This window comes from Octopus bimaculoides, chromosome 7, assembly GCF_046866305.1.
Source record: "Octopus bimaculoides isolate indiv1 chromosome 7, ASM4686630v1, whole genome shotgun sequence".
NCBI classification, from domain to species: Eukaryota; Metazoa; Mollusca; class Cephalopoda; order Octopoda; family Octopodidae; genus Octopus; species Octopus bimaculoides.
In genome coordinates this window covers 96,533,895-96,555,657 of record NC_142934.1, presented here as the reverse complement: position 1 = coordinate 96,555,657, position 21,763 = coordinate 96,533,895, and the positions used below count along the sequence as shown (strand labels likewise).

General features: G+C 31.9%; 1 protein-coding gene across 35 annotated transcripts in view; it reads right to left on the bottom strand.

The window, feature by feature from the left end:
- LOC106883309 (teneurin-m) overlaps window positions 1-21,763 on the bottom strand; it is a 572,946-nt gene that overhangs the window by 54,859 nt on the left and 496,324 nt on the right. For 19 of the 35 annotated variants that reach the window (XM_089355687.1, XM_052969800.2, XM_052969805.2 and 16 more), the window contains one exon: window positions 11,671-11,709. The exons of the other annotated variants lie outside the window; for them this stretch is intronic. In XM_089355687.1, coding sequence (XP_089211813.1) covers window positions 11,671-11,709 — 39 coding nt within the window. The remainder of the gene's footprint in view (window positions 1-11,670; window positions 11,710-21,763) is intronic. 35 annotated transcript variants of the gene reach the window in all.

Sequence of the window (21,763 nt, the reverse complement as noted above, 5' to 3'; positions counted from 1 at the left end):
ACAAATGCCTTACATATGTACACACATATATTTGTTTAGTAACATAATGAAGCTCTGAGCAGAATTATTCATCAGGACAATTTATGGGCATTAAATAATTAAGTTTTTTGCCTGACCTTAACCCCCACCTTCAAAACAAAATGATAAAGCGATATGGGATACATTACCATTTTCTCTGAATTTAAACTATTTTCTATGTTGGAGCATCCTTAAGTTAGTTGATAATCACTTCCCCACATACATAGATACAAGAAAATATTTAACAGAACCTCAAGTATTTCTTGCAGGTTGAGCTCCTAGTATCAAGAAGATACAACTAAGCAGGCCTTAGTCTGGAGCAGCGGTAAGCTGTTCATGCAGAAGTAGCGATCACATGTCCAATTGTAATACAAAAAACCATTGTGTATGACATGGAGGTGGCACCAAAAAATCCAAATGGAGCAACAGATGTATGAAAGTAAATTACTAGATTCAGCAACAAGCCTTGGTTTAACACCTCAGTGTGGCAAAAATCTTACATTTATAGCAATGCATAATGTAGACAAGAAAAGAAAATGCCAGGTGTTATAAAATCAAATGGAGGATAGTGAAAAGGTGTAAATCTTTCGACAGTAGTAAGAGGCACAGATTCTGCTTCGCTGAGAAAGGGGTCATGTTAAAAAACTCCTTTCCACCCTGGTACCAACCTTAAGTGTAAGAATGAGCACAGATGTTTCCTCACATACTACCAAAAAGCACCATGAATATAGGCAACAGGGCATCCTATCACAAAAATCTAAGGAATTAATGACTTGTCAAACCTAACTCTGGTATATGTATATGTGTGTGTGTGTGTACACACACACACATATACATGCACATAACGATATATGAAGTTAAAACTAATCCTCCCCACCTGTCCCCATCCTCTGAATTTCTACCCCAGACCACTCCCTCCCACTCCCAACAAGACCCTACAAGCTAATATTTCCCCTACTCTGCAGGGTTTTTCAATTTCTAATCCAGGAGTTGTAACTTCAAAGTCCAAACTAATTTTTCCTTGGATTTTCACCTAAGCGATTCCATTTAGGATTTTACAACAGCTGTAAAACCAGCAATATCATTCCTTTCAGCCTTTCCTGATGATTGCTGGCTTATTTCAACTCCTGTATAAAGCTGATTGGTAAAGTGGCTGATATCAGAATATAAGATATTTTATTAATAATAATAATATACTCACTTTATTAACCAACATATGAATACCAATTTTTCTGACTCACACATTTTTAAATGACTACATATATACATACACACACACACACACACACACACATACGCACACACACACACAAATATATATATATATATATATATATATATATATATATATATATATATATATATATATATATACATCAATATTTGTTTTTATGTTCAGTTATATTAGAAACAATTTTACATTAATCTGGAAGGTCACTCCATACTTTTATAGAGTACAAATTTATTATTGTTTAAGAAGAATAGAATCGACAATGAGTTCAATGTTTTGGCCAGCTAAGCCATCATTGGACAGTCTGATGATAGCACAACTGGCTGAATCTTTGAAATCACTGTCAGTACTATACTTGCTAAACACTAACACACACACATGTTCTTTTACACAAAACATGGTTAAAGAAATTTCAAATGGTTATACAATTTCTTTGGGATTTTTTACTTACCATTCTTGGAAAAAGATAAAAGATGCCAAAACTTTTCATTGCTTACAGTTAACAGAGTTACAAATATTGCTGTTGTCATTCTCCATGTTGTTATCATCATCATCATCATCATCCTCAACAACAACAACACTATTATAATTTCTTTTTGCTTGATGATTATGTTCAGTGTACAATATTTCTTCAGGAGAGAAACAAATGATATTGATATAAAATAGAGAAGAACAATTTTGGAGTTGAAATAATTTGGAATATACGTTTAGCGATAGTGGTGATGGCTAGATACTTGTAGAAGGGTTAGAGAATAGCTTTTCAGTGTGCACCCTGAAAAGCTACTTATACCCATTCTATATAACAAAATGGTGTTACATTTACAAAAAACGCACAGTCACCACTGTCAGTAAAAGATTCAGCAGAAACAATTCAGAATGAGGCAGGAAGAGAGAAATAATTCTGACCTCGGAATTAAAAATGGTTAAGAGAAAAATATAATTGATTGAACTACATCCGTAAAGGATGGGTAAGATATGCGTTCAGACGCACTCAAACGTATAAAGAGAGAGAGAGAGAGAGAGAGAGAGAGAAAGAGTGAGAGTAAAGATAATAGGGAGAGTGTATGTTTACATGTATGTCTTAGGTTTAATACTTTTTGAAGTACATTCATAACATAACTGAGCTTCATTGCTTTCTTCACAATGATAATATCAGAATGAACATGAATGGGATGAAACCTTTGAAACAAAGTGTAACAAAAAGATTTCAAAAAAGAAAAAAAAAAAACAACCAAATGCATAAATCAATCTTATCAATGAATAGGTACTAGACATAACATACATAAAATCTCAGAAATTTACCTCATCAAAAACTGGGAAGAACCATTTTTTCCCTTTTAGATTTGCTGCTGTTTAACATTTTTAAAAAAAATCGATAATTTCTGTTTTGTTTTCTGCTGGGATGGAGGACAATAACTTGAGAAGCATTACTTATATATGCGAGAGAGACAAGAAATCTCAAAGTGGAAGGGAAAAAAATACACTTTTCCTGTCACACTTTGTGTATTGTGTGTCAATATAGTCAGTATTTCTTGTTACTTGCCACCAAATCCAGAATGTTCCTTAAAATTACTGTTTGGCTAACACTAGTTTTACAATAAGTACCTTAAAAATACTTTGTGCTTTCAGCTTTTTTGTTTCATTGATATACTTTATAATTCTGAACATGAAGGAGAAAGAAAGACGGAATAAGATATAATGATATGATAGTGAACTCAAAAGTTAACAAGAAAAAAATCAGAGAAAGACCAATAATAATTATAATAATGGTAATATAAAATGAAATTTAAAAATTACATCGTAATTTTCCCTCTTTTTACTTAACAAATAAGTTTTTCATCATAAAATTGTTTCAATCTTAAAAAAAAAAAACAATTAAAAAAATGCTGACATGTAAAAGAAATTCAACAATGTTCAAATAAAATCAAATTATTTTCAGACATTTCATGATCACATTTAGCTCTAGGGTATGATAACAAAACCCAAGCACAAAGAAAACGAAAAATACATTTTTCGCACATAAACATAAAATGTTCGTCATCATAAACAGAGAGTGGGGGTGGGGAGGGAGGGAAACGAAACAGACTTAATTATCTGGGAATTTTGTTGCAAATATTGGCAGACATTGAATGAGAAAAAAACTCCTGAAAGTGAAATTTATTTTTCTCATAAAATTATTTGTACTAAATTGATAATAGATAACCATTTAGGAATATTAGCATATATTACATGTATAGAGAAAGGAATGCACTTGCTGATAATCTGTCTAGTGTTGATAACCTGTAAACAAACGATTTGAATTTACAATGTACAAGAAAATTAATAGCAATTCATTTGGTAATTGGTGGTGTATCTGAAGAAATAATCTAGAAAGGCAAATTTAGAAAAGAAGGTATTTTAGTGGTGTTAAGAGTTGAATGAGTAACATTTGTTGTAAAATACACAAACATTTTGGTTGAAGTCAAAGTCTCAATTATAGTCTGTAAGGAGAAAAATTGATGGGAAATATCAGTAAAGAATTATGATGAAATTATGAATAAAAAAGCCTGTAGGAAGAAAGGTTGATTAGAGGCCAAATAATTAAAAAAACAATAAATAAAAAATGATGGTAATATTTATTGGAGAAATATATTGTAATTAAAAAATATATTGAAAATATTAAACAAAAACGGTAAACTTTTGTTAAATATGGCTGACTCTAAACATCAGTGGCAAAAAAAATAACTGACCAAACCAAAACTTTGACAAAACATTACAATAAAAATATACATGTAACATTAATATAGAATCTGATGACGAAAAAATCGAAAGCTTCTGCAAAAATCCACCAGAATTTATTTGGCAAAAAAAGAAATAAATATTGATAAAAAAAAAAAACTTTATCACATTTCATTACAAAAATTTTTCTTTTTGTTTTTAACTATATTTAATTAGCTTGAAAGCATTCCAAATATAAAACAATGGTAAAAATAATAATGAAAAAAGGTATGGTAAAATGTGGTCACAATAGCCTTCTATAAACACATTGGACATGGTTTTCTTTGATACAGAAGCAAGCTTAAGTTTTACCAAAATATGATTGTTGCAACATGTGCATACTTGCTGCACAACAAATAAAATGACCCCTAAAATAAAATTATTCATAAATGATTTCAACATTGTGGTTGTCAAACAAAAACTCAAAATATAGAGTAATGACAAAAATAAACCACCCCAAAATGCTTTCAATATTGTTAATGATCTTAAAAAAATGATTTTTGTTATTTGATTTGGAGGGCATAATAATAATAATAATAATAATAATAATAATAATAATAATAATAATAATAATAATAATGATAATAATGATAATAATAATAATAATAATAAAAAGGAAAGAAGTTAAAACCCAAGACTTAGCAAGGGAAACGTGAAGGTTTCTGCAAAAGTTATGCTCGGTACTGTGACCAACCAGACTTGGTAGTTTCCTTATTGAGATTGGTAAGACTACAAGAGTTGCATTAATACAGAAATCAGTTCCTTTAGAAAAGCAAAGATTTTTCAAAAGGTCCTCAATATCTAAGGACAGTAATTGTAATCCAGTATCAAGAATATTTATTCCAAAGGTAACACTTCTAAGCATACCTTTGAATAATAATAATAATAATAATAATAATAATAATAATAATAATAATAATGATAATAATAATAAATAATAAATAATAATAATAATAATAATAATAATCATAATCATAATAATAATAATAATCATAATAATAATAATAATAATAATCAAATAAATGAATAATTTTTAACTTAGGTAGAAGGCCACACATTTTGAGAGCAGGAACAGTGAATTGCTGTCCCCTAGACTGGTTGTGATTTTATTAACCTCAATAGGATGAAAGGTAATAATAGCAGGTAATAGTTGAAGATTGATCATGAAGGTAAGTAATTAGATATTGCAAGGCATTTTATTTTGTCCACCGATCTATTAAATCTGTTAATAATAATTAGTGAGAAAGATTAAGAAATAGGGTTCAGGAAAAAGTAGTTAAAGAACGACTGGGTAATAAATGTCTTTAAAGACAGAAGTATATTGTTGCTAATAGAATTGAGACTAGAAATTATTTCATAAACATCAATGGATATTACCATAAGGTAACTATACTCTAAGTTAGAGTTTTGTTGTGGACACACCCGAAAGATAAATATAGCTGCTGTTGTTGTAGTTGCTGGTGGTGGAGGTTGTGTTTAGCTCCAGATGAACTCTGGCTGTACAAGCCTATAATTAAGATGTCCTAGTCTGATCTTCTCATCTTTTTCTCACATTTTCTTTATCATTTCTTCTCTGGGGGAGATTTGACTGTTTTTCTAACTTGATGAACAATCACAGACTTCATACTTGTTATTGTAACTGATAGTAATAGTCATCATATTATAAAATGGATTTTCATCATCATCATTATTATTATTACCATGAACATAATGTCCAGAATAAGCATTGTTTTAGTCATGGCTATTAATAGAAATAAATTTATTATAAGTAATTCTGAGTAAATGCAGACATTCAAATTTGCTTGCATTAATATATTGCAAGCATTAATATAACTTAATTATCTCCAGATCTTCTTTTAAACAAAGTTAGGCAAGAGTAAATTTAGGAGACATTCATTGTATTTATCTTTCCAATGTCAGAAAATAAAGACACTACAAAGAAGAGAGGTCATCAATGGAGTGAGCCAACCCAGTGGAAATCAAAATATTACAATATTTCTGGATGCTATAAAAGGTCTATATCTACATTCATGGAATTACACATATAACAAGCTAACAGTGACTGTGGTGGTGGGGATGGTCGTGTTGTTGGTGGTGGTGATGATACTGATGATAGTAATGATGATGATGATGATGACGATGATGATGACGACGACGATGATGATGATGATAGCAACAATAACAATAATGATTGTATTTAGTCAATACGCAGATATGCATTTGATATTTTGAAAGAAATAAAATATTATCAGGCAGAAAAATCCAACTTAAAATGAGCTCAGAATGCTAATAAGAGTTTCAAGAAATACTAATAATTTTTCAGATAATAAAAAGAATAAAGAAGCTATTAATAAAAAGCAATTATACAATAGCAAACAGCAAATGAATATAAATAGCTGAAGTTAATGTCTAAGATGATGATGATGATAATAATAATGATAATAATAATAATAATAATAATAATAATAATAATAATAATAACAATAATAATCCCAAGGCCATAAATTTGGGTGGAGGGTTAACATTTGATTATACCGAGTTCAGTATTAGAGTGGTACTTTATCAATCCCATGAAGGCAAAATTGGTTTCAGTGATCATGTAGCCCCATTCCCCCCACCACACACACAAAAGCAGAAGAAGACAGATCTAGGATTACTTTGATAACCACCAAGGGCAAGTGTCTTCTATCAGCTGGTGGACAGTGCTGAGAGGAGGCTCATTCAGCTGAAGTACAACTTGTACCTGTGTCTCCTATTTTACTGGAGCGAAACACCTTCCACTTTGTGCGGAACTTGAAAAAGTTGATAAGTGATTGACTGAAGACAAAAGTGTCCTTCCTCAGTTGTGTTGCCTATAAAACTTCTTTTGTCATAGCTAGCAGGCAGAAGAGAACTACCCTCACCCTGGCCAAAGAAAGCAGCAGGACAATGATTCATAATAGACTTGGCCAACAATTACAAGAATGGTTTCTTAGTTGTCAAGAGGGCCACAAATTCTGGAAGGATGATCAAGTTGGTTCCATGAAACCAAATAAGTTGATCTTGGTAACTGTAAAGTTTACCCTGTTGGGATGTGATTTAAGAACAAGAAGAGATATAACTAAAGACTACAAGGAAATTTCAGTCCATTTTACCACTTCTGTCACTCAAACCCAACACCACCACCAGCACTAAATAATAATAATAATAATAATAATAATAATAATAATAATAATAATATGTGGTATGAAAGCAACAAATGGAGAAACATTACAGGAACTGGTTGCCAAACTTATTTCCATTCCCAAAACTTGTTGGGGAATGGAAATAAGATATTGCAGCAAAGGTATAATGAAAAGGTAATCAAATTAAATGAATATATAGTAGATATTAACAAAGTATAAACATTTGGGAGGTGTTGTGAGGGATATCATTCAGTGCTACACATACATATAAGATTAGACCCTGTAGGATTAATTAGAAGCTAATGTAATTAGCTATTGGTTTGAAAACAAACCAGTACATTTGTTCAATAATATTTAGAGTATATTTTGTGTTTTAATGTGTGTGGATGTGTTATACAAAAATGCGTGCCTGTCCTTTCTTGGGGATTTAGAAATACCAATGAGTCCATGCACAAATCATGATGATGTGTTTCACACAAAAGTTTTGTTTATTTTGTTACTGGTTTTTCTTTTTTTCTTTTTAGAAATTTTTGGCATAGTTTATAATGACAAAAATGAGGCATATATATATATATATACAAGGCATGCATCTGGAAGACACTACTAGAGTTGAAGACACCTCTGAAAAAAGTGGCTAGACTTTCAGTAGCAAACATTGCGAAATGGCAGCAACTAGCTAGGAAAATAATCTAGGAAAATGTCACACAAGTAACAAGAACACAACTACTTTTTACATTTCTTTTTTTTTTAGCTTAATTTAAGAAAGAAACAAAGAAAGATAGCAAAAAGAAAGGCTGGAAAGAAAAGAAAAGCAAGGCAAAAATAAACTAAAACAAACATATCAAATATGAAAATGAAAAAGAATGAAAATATATTTACTACTTGTAAGTACAAATAGTGTCTGTAATATTTTATGATAAAGATGAATATGTATAACTGTTATGCAGATGGTAATGATAATGATGATGATGATGATGATAACCATAATAATGATAATAATTATGATGATGATGATGGTGAGGAGTAAGTAGTGGAGATTGAGAAGTTTGAGGAGTTACGAGGACGAGGAAGAAGAGAAAGGAGAAAAGGTAAAGGGTAGAAAGAGAGTGGCTATGATGGAAGAGGAAGGTAGTAAAAGAAATAATTAAGTGATGAGGGCAACGAGATTACTGGCGATAACGAAGAGTAATATGGTGATGACCACGGCAATAATGGGTAAAGAAGAAAAACTTATGATAGGCAAATAATCATCTACAGTTTGCTATAAACTACTGTCAGAGAACATGATGACTGAGGGATGAAGTGATGACAAATATTGATAGGAATGGGTGTGTGTACATGTGATATTACATGTGAAATTATGTGTGTGTGTGTGTATATAAATATGTACATGAATATATATATATATATATATATATATATATATATATATATATATATATTACGGAGATGTAGTTGCATAGCAAGTGACCTGATCTGAGATCGTGTGCTGGAACGAAGACAATTGCAGCGTGGAAGGTGTTTATAAGCCATTTAAAATAACACACAAAAAACGTTAGATTCACTTCAACATTTAAATTTAATTTGTCAAAATATTTTCGTCGATTTGAGACCGTGACCTGTTCACTGACATGCTACATCACAGAATTTTGTCAGTGAACAGGTCGCGGTCTCAAAGCGACGAAAATATTTTGACAAATTAAATTTAAATGTTGAAGTGAATCTAACGGATTTTGTGTGTTATTTTAAATGGCTTATAAACACCTTCCACACTGCAATTGTTTATATATATATATATATATATATATGCATGCACACACATGCATATAGACATATATTAAAATATATACATACAAGTACTTGTTTTGTGCATGCATTTGTCAGTTTGTATAAAACAAATGTTTTGCATCTGTATAAATAATAAATTACAAATTTAATAAATGGAGTTCACAAACGAGATTCCATTAAAAAAAAATTTGCTTATATTTATATCCACAAACCATGTATGTGTGTGTGGGGGTGCATATGTTGTGTGTGTGGGGGTGCATATGTTGTGTGTGTGTGTATGTGAGCGTGGGTACACCTGTGGTGAGATATAGATTTATGTATATGTAAAAGTCAAATGTAATAAACTTAGAAGATTTATCAGAAGGAGAGCACACTCCAGGTGGTTGATATTTACTAAGGACTCATAATGTTTTCAAAAGACTAAATCAAAACTGAAATATCAGAGCAATGCAATAGTTTGGAGCAGTGAGCATTTGCTCTTTCTGGCCAAAACTTAAGCAGAAAATATAAGCTGTATTTTTATAAGCTGTAACATAGAGGATGGCAGTGGTGGTGGTGGCAGCAGCAGCAATTGTAGTAGTAGTAGTAGTAGTAGTAGTAGTAGTAGTAGTAGTAGTAGTAGTAGTAATAGCAGTAAACTTTGAGCAAATTTCAAAATTGAAGTCGAAGGCACTCTAATGAATAAAGTATGTTGAAATAAACAAAACTATTAAAAATATCGAAAGTAACTCTCAGATATCTAAATATTAAATTGAAATATTAAATATTAGATGGCAAAATATTTCAAATTGACAGGAAAACAAGAGCTGGATAAGGCTATCAAAATTATATGCAATGAAAGTATTTACTTCCTTATTAATCTATGTTAAGCATACATACACACACATATATACATATACATGTATACATATATATTTATATGTACTATATATATATGTATGTTTGTATGTATCCATATGTATGCATACATCATATATATATATATATATATATATATATATATATATATATATATATATATATATAAACATGCATACACATATATATATAATTTTGTGTGTGTGTTCCAAACTGTTGAATCTATTTCTATTTCCAGTTTGAAAGACTGAAGCAAAACATAATTGATTGCGAAACAGTGAATGGGTTTAGAAATGAAGGGAAAAGTCTTGATATTGGCTGAGTTGTGAAGTTGTATGAGGAATCAATTTTGAAATCAATGTAGGAAATAAAGCTCAAGAATTATCAGCTGAGAGAAGAAAGTCATGGTCAATGGAATGGTGTTGTGTTTTATTTTGTGTTGTGATTCTGAGACGGAAAAGAGGTGGGGGAGGGTGAGTAATATGTGCAAGAGGATGGAATGGAGTAAGAAAATGAGATGAAAGGGAACATGAGTGGATAAGATAAGGAATAAATGAATGAATGAATTAGAATGAGAATGAAGGAAAGAACAATGATTGTTCATAGATTAACAGTAGAGAATGAAATAGGAGACAAACTAAATATGTGTGTACGTGTCAGTGTCAATGTATGAACATGTATTGTGTGCATACATTTGTGTATATTTATGAATATAGGTTCATATTGTCATTCAGTGAATGTGTGTTTACACGCACGTACACATTCATGTAAAAGTATATGTAGATATACAAAAGCATGAGCATGTGTGTGTGTATTTATATATGCATATATACACACAAAAGCATACACATGTGTAAACTTGTAAACATGTACATTGTATAGATTGTCATAAATATCTAAGCATCTAATATAGTGTACATGTGTGTATGTACACATATATACATATACGCATACATGCATATTTCTATATGTACACACACACACACACACACATATATAAATATGCTACCACATACACACACATATATATACACATATATGTATATATGTATACACACATGCACACACATATATAAGCCTATATATATATATATATACATATATATTTATATTTAGGCACACTCACAACCATGCACACATGCACACACCCATGTACATAAGCACACACACTCACACCCCCATCCACACATGTACAATGCAGCAAGAAAACCCAAGAGGAGCTAAAGCTACATGCAAAAAAAAAAAGAAAAAATTAAAAAACTTCAGTAAGGAAATGAAGAGAGAACTGAAATAATTAAATGAAAGGTTAAAAAAAAAAAGAAAAAAAACGTAACAGAAAAGTAGAAGAAAGGAGGAGGAGGAAGAAGATTGTGTTTCATTTCAAAAATCACACAAGTCATAAATGAAAAAAAAAATATTCTGGAGAAACCGAAATGAAATAATGAAAAAGAGTTTCAGAAGGGAGAGAGAGAGAGAGAGAGAGAGAGAGAGAGAAAGAGAGAGAGAAAGAGAGAGAGAGGGAAAATACAGAAAGAATGAGAGAGGAATAGATAGTTATAAAAAAAATTATTATTATTATCATAAATAATAATAATATTAATAGTAGCAGTAGTAGTAGTAGTAGTAGTGGTAGTAGTAGTAGTAATAATAATAGAAATGAAACAGCTCTATATTGTTGCAAAACAAAAAAAAAAGTATATATATATATGTATATGCATATATATAGATATATATATAGATATATATATAATATTTTGCATCTAGATATAGGAAAGATTGTTAGTTTTGGAAAAAAAAAAGTAGTTAACAAAAAAAAAATAATAAAAATAACACGATTAATATCAAACTGCTTACGATCAATCCCTGCGCTTAACATCGTGTCCTCTTTGAATACTGAAACATTAAGAAAAGAAGGAAATAGAACGTTTTTATTCTTGTTTTCGTTCTTGGTTTATTTATTTATTTATTTACTTGAAGTGGGTTTTTTTTAAATTTTAAGTTATTTGTTGTCTGTTTTGCTTCGTTCATTGTTTGCTTGAATGGTTGCTTCTTTGCTTGGTCGAGTTGCTTCATATTGTCTTTTTGCTTTTCTATTCTTAATATGAATGTGTGTGCGTGTGTGTGTATGGAGATCTATATGCACAGACATATATATATATATAGAAATTTATATATGTGTGTGTGTGTGTGTATACACACACGTACATACACGTGTGAGTGTATATATATATATATATATATATATATATATATATATATGCAGGTGTCTGTTGCATGTTTGTCTCCATTTTCTCGTTAATGCTCATTTCTAAATGTAACTTCTCTTAGTTTTCTGTTGTGATAAACTAAACTTCATTTATGGCTGATATCTTTGTGCTCATTCATCTTATTTATCTAATTGATTAGTTTAAGTTTTCTACTTTTTCTGCTAATTCCTATTTTAGTGCTGTTATTTAAGCTTCTGTCTTACCAACACTTTCAATTCACTCATTGTATATATATATAAGAAAAAGAAAAAGAAATGTGTGTGTGTGTATGTTCATATTCTTGTATATTAATATAGGAAAAGCTAAAATACATTTTCAGTTTTGTTCAATACATGTTGTTCTGAATATTTGAATTTGTGTGTGTGTGAGAGAGAGAGAGAGAGAGAAAGAGAAAGAGAGAAAAGTTGTGTATGTTTATTCAATTACATCTTGCTTGTCAAATGGTGTCAACCAACACATCTGCATTGCAGAAGGTGATAAAGGACAAGGTGGTTGTAATGTGGCTGTAATCTACATTTATACATAGAGTGTCTAACATCTCACACCCATTTTTCTAAATTTCTTGCCACTCATTTTTTTTTTTGCATTCATTTTTTTTTTATTGCTGCCAAAAACATCAATAAAATTACAAAACAAATATGCTGAACGTTTTGTTACTTGATGATTTCTAATTTTCAGTCATCGCACACTTATTATTGGTCAATCAGTAGACCATGGGAGAAATAGATAACATCTGGATGCATTGGATACCAGTGTATGTGAGTCCAAATTCTTGAAAGATCTGGTAGCTTATCTCAACAGCGAAAAGTAAAGCATATAAAAATTAAATGTAATAGCCAGGTTCATAATTAAATGTTTGTATTAGATTTGAACTCCAAATAAAGGTTCAATACCATGTTGTTCAGCCATTTACTACACGTGCTTTGAGTAAGGCTGATCAACTCAGTTTTGTCCCACTTTCACAATACATACGGTTGAACCATCTCTGGATATGAATATTGAAACAAGACTCCATAAAATGACTAGAAATAGGAGTTTCATTCAATGAAGCTGAAACCTTTGAGATGTTACCTTCAGAAATATAAATGAGGACATGTGTGGCATATTCAATATATTGGAACATAAAGCATTTTTACTCTGCACATTTCAGAGTGTGTTTACAAAAGTTATAAAAGTACATTGTAGATTTCTTTCAGTTAGCCTTAGTCTGGGCTGGCACTAGAAAGTGCAAAGCTCAATAACAGAACTGTCAGTGTGGGCCCCCTATTCTATAAAAGCTGAAGATTGAAGTCTTATATTTTATGTAGGATGCTAAAAAGCATTGGGGGTTGCAGCTCCACCATTATCTATAATGATAAAATTCATCATAGTATCCTCTGCTCGTGCATGGGGGGCCTCTCTTAGCATGAGGTCCAATTTGAACAAACCTGTCTAATTGGCTTAAAACTAACCCTGACCTTAGGAATCTTGTTTCCCTTTGGTTTACTTCAGAACAAGATAAGAGCATTAACAATAAAAATTTCCAGAACAGTTCCTTATGGAAATCAACATCCAAGTATGTCTCAGCTGGCTAAATAAGACTGTTGTTGTCATAAAATGTCCCTCTAAATCTGCTGCATTCCATCAACTATGGTGGAGGACCTGAGAAATGGAGACAGCCTCAAAACTAGAATACAAAGAGAGAGATTAGAAATCTTGGAAGATAATATTTAATTTAGACATAATTTGCACATTTAGGATATTCCAATGCTGGTTAGAGTATTCTTTAGAATGTAGAACAAATAAGAAATGGTGTAAATATAATTTTTTGAAAGTTGTCAGAGGAACAAAAGATGAACTTTGCGGAGAAGTTCTTTTGCTATGTTTTTTTTTTTTTTACTCTTTATGTGTATTAACAAAATGAGTGTGGTTCATATTGATAGACAATTTCAAAAACACTGTGATTAAAATTTTCCTTTTTAATGATATGGTTTGGTTTTGTGTGAGTTCATCAAACCATGAAAGCAATTGTTTAAAAGTCACAGCGCTTCTTGCTAATCTTCAATAGCTTTTTCAAAGGAAATTTGCATTGATGGAATGTGTGGTCATTCACACTTTGTATCGATATATAATAATAATAAGGCAATACACTTTCTTGCTGTCTATTTCTAAAACAATGGAAAGCAAATCTACACTATTTTGAAATGTCTTGTAACTTATTGAGAAGACAATATCAAAATGGATTCTGATACTTAATAAGTATTTATTTTTCCATGTGATGTGACCATTTCATGAAACAATGAAAATTTCAGAATTTTCTCAAATCGGTCACCATTGAAAAGCAAAAACTTCAGAGCAGAATCTGATTGAAATTATTTTAAAAGATTCCATTATACTTAGAAATCCATGTTTGGTAGCAATAAATATGTCAGAAATAATAAGGAATAATTACAAAATATGCATTTCAGTAGCTGCAAAAAGAAAAGAAGGGCAGATAAATCAGACACTCTATGTATATTTTCTGTTTGGAATACAAGTTAACTTGTTTGTGTGTATGTGTGTGTGTATGTATGTGTGTGTGTGTGTGTGTGTGTGTGTGTGTGTGTGTGTGTGTGTGTGTGTGTGTGTGTGTGTGTGTGTGTGTGTGTGTATATAGATAGATATTTTAACTTAAAAAGTCTCAGAAATTGTACAAGTAAACAAAGATGGAAGAGATTATATAAAAAAAACTATAAATGTTTATATGTGAGCATAGAAATGTTAATATAAAGTTTTCACCAAACATTTAGGATTGAGAATTTACAACCAAATGTCAAGGATTCAGGAGATGTGATTCCAAAGTCTTCGTAAAACTCTGCATATTATAAAAGGTTTACAATATTAGAGGGAAGTTCATAGCTTTCTCTTCTTCATATGTATGAAAATAAAATATATGAGTGATGAAAGCAAAAAATACAATTATCATAAACATTAGTTTCTTGTTTTTCATAATGATAATAATAATAATAATATTAACAATAATATAATTTCTAAATTAGGCTTGTAGCCTTAAGGGGACAAAAAACATTTTATAAAATAAAATAATACATTAATCAAATATACTGAGTTATATACTCAGGAAGAAAGATGATTTCAAATGTATTTTTGATTTAAAAAAAAAATATGAAAGTTAAATTTTCAAAAGAAAAATAAAAAGAAAAACCAGCTGGGACATTGTGTTGGTTTTTAGCATTCCACCAGAAATTGTCCAACTTCAACCAAATTGATGTATCAAGTAATAATAAAACAAGTTCATAGACGAGTGTAAGAGAGAGAAGTGTTGTATGTGTGTGTGTTTAAAGGGGGGGGGAGAAAGTTCAAAAATTGCGACATTAGTTTATAAGCAAATGAATTTAGTTGGATGGTTCCCCCCCCCCCCCGCCTGTAAAATGTTAAAACTCATACATGTAGCAAAAACGTTTATGTGTGATCTTAATTGTGTATGCATACATGGATGCAGGAAAGCTGTGTTGCACCATATTGATTCTGCCTAACAATTACTTTAAGGGGTGCTTATGAATAGACTGTTCAGTTAATATAGTCATCAGTGAATCCAGTAGAGACACTCTAACCTCTATCATATTCTATCTTCTCCCAACATATCACTTAAAGGCATTATTTTCTTTCCTATTCTCTTTTTCAGTGGTGGGGGCTCTTTGACTCTGTCACTTACACAGAGCTGGCTGGAGGAAAAAGTGCTCACTACATTTTGTAAGGATGGGGTTGAATCAGGCAGAAATAATGCAGTTTTCAAGGTGATTCCTCAGTCTTGTCAAAGTGCAAGACAACCTCTATGGTGTTGGTGAAGAAATACACTTGGTATACTCTAAAGTGGTTGGCATTAGGAAGGGTACCTAGTCATAGAAGGGAAGCCAAAATTGAGATAGTGGAGTAAGATGTGGTCTTCCAACTGTGTAACCCATGACTTTTACCAGAAAAGAAAACAGATGCAAAATGATGATCACACACACACACACACACACATGAAATAGTACTCTTTTACTCTTTTACTTGTTTCAGTCATTTCGCAGTGGGAATGAACCCGGAACCATGTGGTTAGTAAGCAAGCTACTTACCACACAGCCACTCCTGCGCCTATGTAATGAGCAACTGAGAAAGTTAATAACTAGTGTTGAAAAGATTCCAAAATTGTATAAGGTGCTTTGTAAAGAAGATTCAGGGCTGGGGTTACTAAGTATATATATATAAGGAGAGAGCAATTTTTGTTAAGAGAACATTGACTGGGGAAAGGCCATCTTTCAGCTTTTACAAAATATGGCAGGGAAATTTATGGTGATTTAGGAGTAATTCTATTATAGGGCATCTGATCTGGTGGAGAACTTTTGGATAAACTTTGGAGTGTTATAAAGGTTCACATTATACATAATTTTTCCACCCTGTATACAAATTTAGAGAAGAGAAAAGTGAAAGAATGGATATCTAAAATCTTAGATTTGAGTATACGGGGGAAAAAGTTTCATGAAGGAGAGTAAAGATCTCTCCAGAGTAAATTCTAAAAGTAATATTAGATGGACAAATGTAAATGTAAAAAAGATAGGGCTTTTAAGCAAGTCAAAGGCATTCCTATGGGTGGCATTCCTATGTAACCCCTTATTTTCTGATTTATATTATCCTGCAGCAAAATCAATAAATTCAGGTAAAGGTGTGTATGGTAAGAAGCTTGCTTCATGACCACATGGTTCTGGGCTCACTTCAACTATGTGGAACCTTGGGCAAGTCTCATCTGCTATAGCCTCAGGCTGAACAAAGCCTTGTGAGTGCATTTGACAGATGGAAACTGAAAGAAGCCTATCATGTGTGTGTGTCTTTGAGTCTGTGTTTGTCCCACCATCACTGCTTGACATTTGGTGTTGGTGTGTTTATGTGCCCCCATAACTTAGCAGTTTGACAAAAGTGACTGATAGAATAAATACAAGGCTTAAAAAATAAGTCCCGGGGTCAATTTATTCGACTAAAACTCTTCAAGGTGGTGCTCCAGTATGGCTACAGTCAAATGACTGAAACAAGTAGAAGAATAAAATAATAAATCCTTAAGGACTTGAATTGTTGCTTGAGAAAACTGTTGTCTTATTGGAAGAATTTAGGATTATTTCAAGCGTCCAACTAAACATTTAGATGGCCGAGTAATATTTCATATATTGGTTTAACTCTTCAAACAATGTTTATCAACAAGAAATGTTAGTTACAAGTGGAAATCTCCGAAAAGTTTAGGCTCATTAATGGTTTATATGTTTGCCATTATCTAAGTTTCTCTTTTAGTTCCACTTGATCTTTAGATCTACATTGTTTAAAAGAGAGGTCAGCAACTGTGCTGGTCTGTCTTCTGCATGAAATACATGTATTAGCTGGCTGGCTGGTGTAATTTTGTCTAATAGAATTTTCTTTACATTAATTATAATTTTAATTTGTTCACTGATTCAACATTTAATTAACATTACTTTCATGTCTGTTTTTCATTTTCTTTCTATTGAATAGTCAATATTAGATCAGTCTGAAGAGCACTGCAAAATTTTTCCATTTCTTTTCTTTTTTTATTTTTCCTCCTTTCTAATTTCATTTCATTCAACACAGCAGAGCTTTAGGTTAGAGTTTTTACTACTGGTTGGTTATATATGCTTACTTAGATGTCGGCAGGGAAAGGTATGCATATTTCTCATGGTGTGGAGTATCTATTTTATCAAAAGTCTGTGTGAGACTTTGTTGCTATGTCTAGTAATTCCACAACAATGTTTAAGTAGATTGTGACATTACTGAAACTTGTGGATTCAATGATATTGATTAGTAATAATTAATGATGGGATTTCATTGTTTATTCAGATAATTTTTGTTCGTTATTGATATTTCTGTAGTTGCTACTACGCTTCGGCTTTTGTACATCCACATTCGGTGTCTTTGCTCTTTCGGTCTCTCTAAATCTAATGAGCTGAGTGCTACATTTTTCATTCATAAAAGACCTGGCATTTACAACCACTTCTCTATCCTGATTTCTAGTGACAATGAAATCTCTCAGACTTGCAGGCTTACTGGACTGGAAGAAGACCAAGAGATTGGTTGGCTTCTTGAAATGCCTGTTGTTCATTTGCATTGCTGATCTTCAGCTAAGATAATGTTGTCACTATCCTTAATTATTGAGGTGCTATGCAAGAGAACCTCATTGGTAAGCTCTTTTACTTATCAGATAAACCCACTTAAGGAGCATAAACAATGATAACAGTCACTGTTCCTTTGCCAATAACTAGCCTATACTCAAAAACTATCCTGTAACATACCCTGGATGCCTCACTTACTTTATCCATTTTTTTTCTCCACTTCAGCCAACAACCTTTCACCTTACCTCTTGCACACAGTATAAGTTGACTCACCTCTGCTCAAGCATTCCCCTTTCATCTCACCAGACCTACCTTTCATTGTACCAACATTAATGGTTGCAGCTCCGACGTTTTTTTTACCTGATACAAGTAAAATATTCCTTATGGTGGGAAGGTTGATCCTTTAAGCATCTTTCTTGCATCCTGAAAGGGCATGGGTAATCGTTTGATGTCATCTGAGGGCTTCTTATAAACAGATGCTTCCATTTAGACACTCCACTATCATGTACAACACTAGCATACTGAGTGCTAGTCTGCTATACACAATCAAAGTGTACAGTATTGTTACAGTATCGCATGATTTTGATTTTGTTTAACATGCTGGATACCTTAATCCTATCACCAACCACTTTGCAGTGTGGGTACATACTTTTTTGGGGGCTTGTCACAAGTACTATAGAGGTTATCGTCAAGGGCTAACAAGTCATTGTCACAGTTTTTATTCAGAGTGGTTGCTCTTGCAGACAGGGTGCAGTGTCCATGTCCACCTTGTGCAAGTAGTTTCATAGGAGTCTCTACTCTCTTAGATAGGTTGCTAGGGCCAGGAGGAGGGATGAGAAGGAGGGAAGGACATATCAGGAAGAGATGATTTAAGGAACAAATCATATGGAAGAGATGACAAAGGGAGAAAGTGGGAGTGGTGAGGCATAGTGAAAGTGAAAGTAGGAAGGGTGACATCAGTTAGGACTAACAGAATTGGTCAGGTGTTCTTGAGATATGAAGAGAGAACTAAGTGGAGAGAAACAGTTGTATGAAATACAGGCCGGGGAGAAGTATGTGCACCACTGACCTAAGAAAGTAAAAGGTAGGGGATGAATAATGCCATGCTCCTCATACCTTTACAGAAACACTTGTAAGGGGTGTGGCTAGCTATAGAGTCCATGTATGCACAGTTTAGTTGCTAAAGTAGTAAATCCAAACCTTCCTGTGGATATCCAGTCTTACAGATATTTGATGGTGGATGCCTAGTTGAGAGAATATTGGTATCCCATAAAACTGTTTCTTTTCAGACTTTTAGAAGCATACATACAAAGGCCTGAAAATGACAGACTTCATTGTAAAAGTCTGCCAACCTGTCTCCTGTAAGAGGTCAGTATTTGTGTAAATATCCATACAAAATGCTTGAAAATATATCCAGCATATTCCAGAGCAAATTGTGTAGTACTAAGTTATTCATGATAATTATTATTACTTCAAAAGAGAAAGCAAGGAAATTCAATTTGTCATACATAAATAGATACATAAATAATATATAAATAATAGATAAAATATATAAATAATGAATATATATATATATATATATATATAATGGTTAAGCATACAGAATACTGGTTCCAATCGCTTTAATAATTTCAGTGATTGGTTTAATTAACATAAGCACTTATTCAATATTGTTTAAAGTTAATTAAAAATTATTAACTAGAAAACAAAACCCTTTCTAAGTGTGACTATGACAACATTACAAAAAAAAAAATCCTAAAATGAAGAAATCCTTAGAAAGGAAGTTCAATGGATTTACCTATAAAAAAAAATGATGAGATTATGAGATATGAGTTATGACATGTGGCATAGGAGTTATGGCATTCTGGAACAGAAAAACTATGATCAAATCACATAAAAATAAGTAAAGGAAGATGACAGTAAATGTTACATGAATCAACAAGAAACTGTAAATGATTAATGGAGATACTTGTCTGGTTTCTTTGAGTTTTACCACTGCAAATATGTAATTTCAATGGCATCACAGAGACAATGATATTATTTTAACCAAACATATTTCTTGGATACCCCAAAAGCTCTGATAAACTCTAAAAATTGAATAAGGATCACTGAATAGAGTCAAGTTATTGTTTGCCATTTGCAGCTTATTAACAGTGAAAGTCTTAGGAGGATAAGTGAGGTGAAGGAAACTCTGATCTATTTTGTTACTATAGTTATTATGTGAAATATTAAGGTACCTCTTAGATGGAGATGATGCATAGAACCTATGCTAAAAAAAGATCCTAATATAAAAAAATGGCAAATAATTATTAATTTAGAATATTAAAAAGAAAGTTTCTCCATAAAATGATACTAAGAATTACTACCTAACTACATAGGAAAATATGATGTTTTCAGTGAACAGGAAAATTGAACTGGCAGCTGACAAATTCACAAACAAAATTGTGTTTTAGGAATGGAACATTCATTGTTATAATATGAAAATGGATTCTATTGAGATACACAGCAATTTCTTTTTACAATATTTGCCTTAATTTAAACATAAAACTGACAGGGGGAAAATACCACTTTCAGACCATGTTTCTTAACTACCAGAGTAACAATTTCGTCACAGAATGGGATAGGTTATTAAATATCAGAATACAATGAGTGTTTAGTGTCACTTGGAAATATTGAGACATTTTGTAATTCTTTAATGAACCCCACATGACAATTTAAATCAGAATAACAAAATCTAGCAAGAAAGAATTTATTGGATAGCAAACATAGAGGGAGGGAATTGGTTTGATAACCTGATTCTAAATCTAACAAATAATATTGAACAACTATGATTGATTAAATTCTCAAAAAACTAAACAAAACATTCCTAACTTTTAAAACAGAAAATCCTCTTGAATGATGCAGTTGGCTTGCTCAAGCCATTTTAAGAATAATGATATTTGTGCTTGTTCATTTTCATGTTTATCGTTCTCTATGAAGATTTATTGCAAATGGTCTGTTTATTAAATATGTCATTAGAATCACCAAAAGCCAAATTCTGCCACAGGGTAGAGAGAGAGAGAGAGTGTGTGTGTGTGTGTATGTGTGTGTGTGCATGAATGTGCAAAGCAAAGAAATAAAAGCATTATATGCCCTTCACACTTCAATTTTTAGATATAAACATGAAGTTTAAAAAATGTCATTTTTGAGAGATTCAATCAAATCTTTAGATCTTGTTAAGCAAACTCACATGGGATGAGTGTGTGTGTGTGTGCGTGTATATGTATATATCTGTGTGTGTGTGTGTCTTTGTGCTCATGTCAGTCTCCCATCACCACTTCACAATTGGTGTTGGTCTGTTTATGTCCTCATAACATAACAGTTCAGCAAAATAGCCCAATAAAATAAGTACTAGGCTTTAAAATAAGTCCTGGGGTCAATTTGTTTGACTAAAACCCTTCAAGGTGGTGCACCAGCAAGGTTGCAGTCAAATGGCTGACACAAGTAAAAGAATAATATATATATGTGTGTGTGTGTGTGTGTGTGTGTGTGTGGAGGCGCAATGGCCCAGTG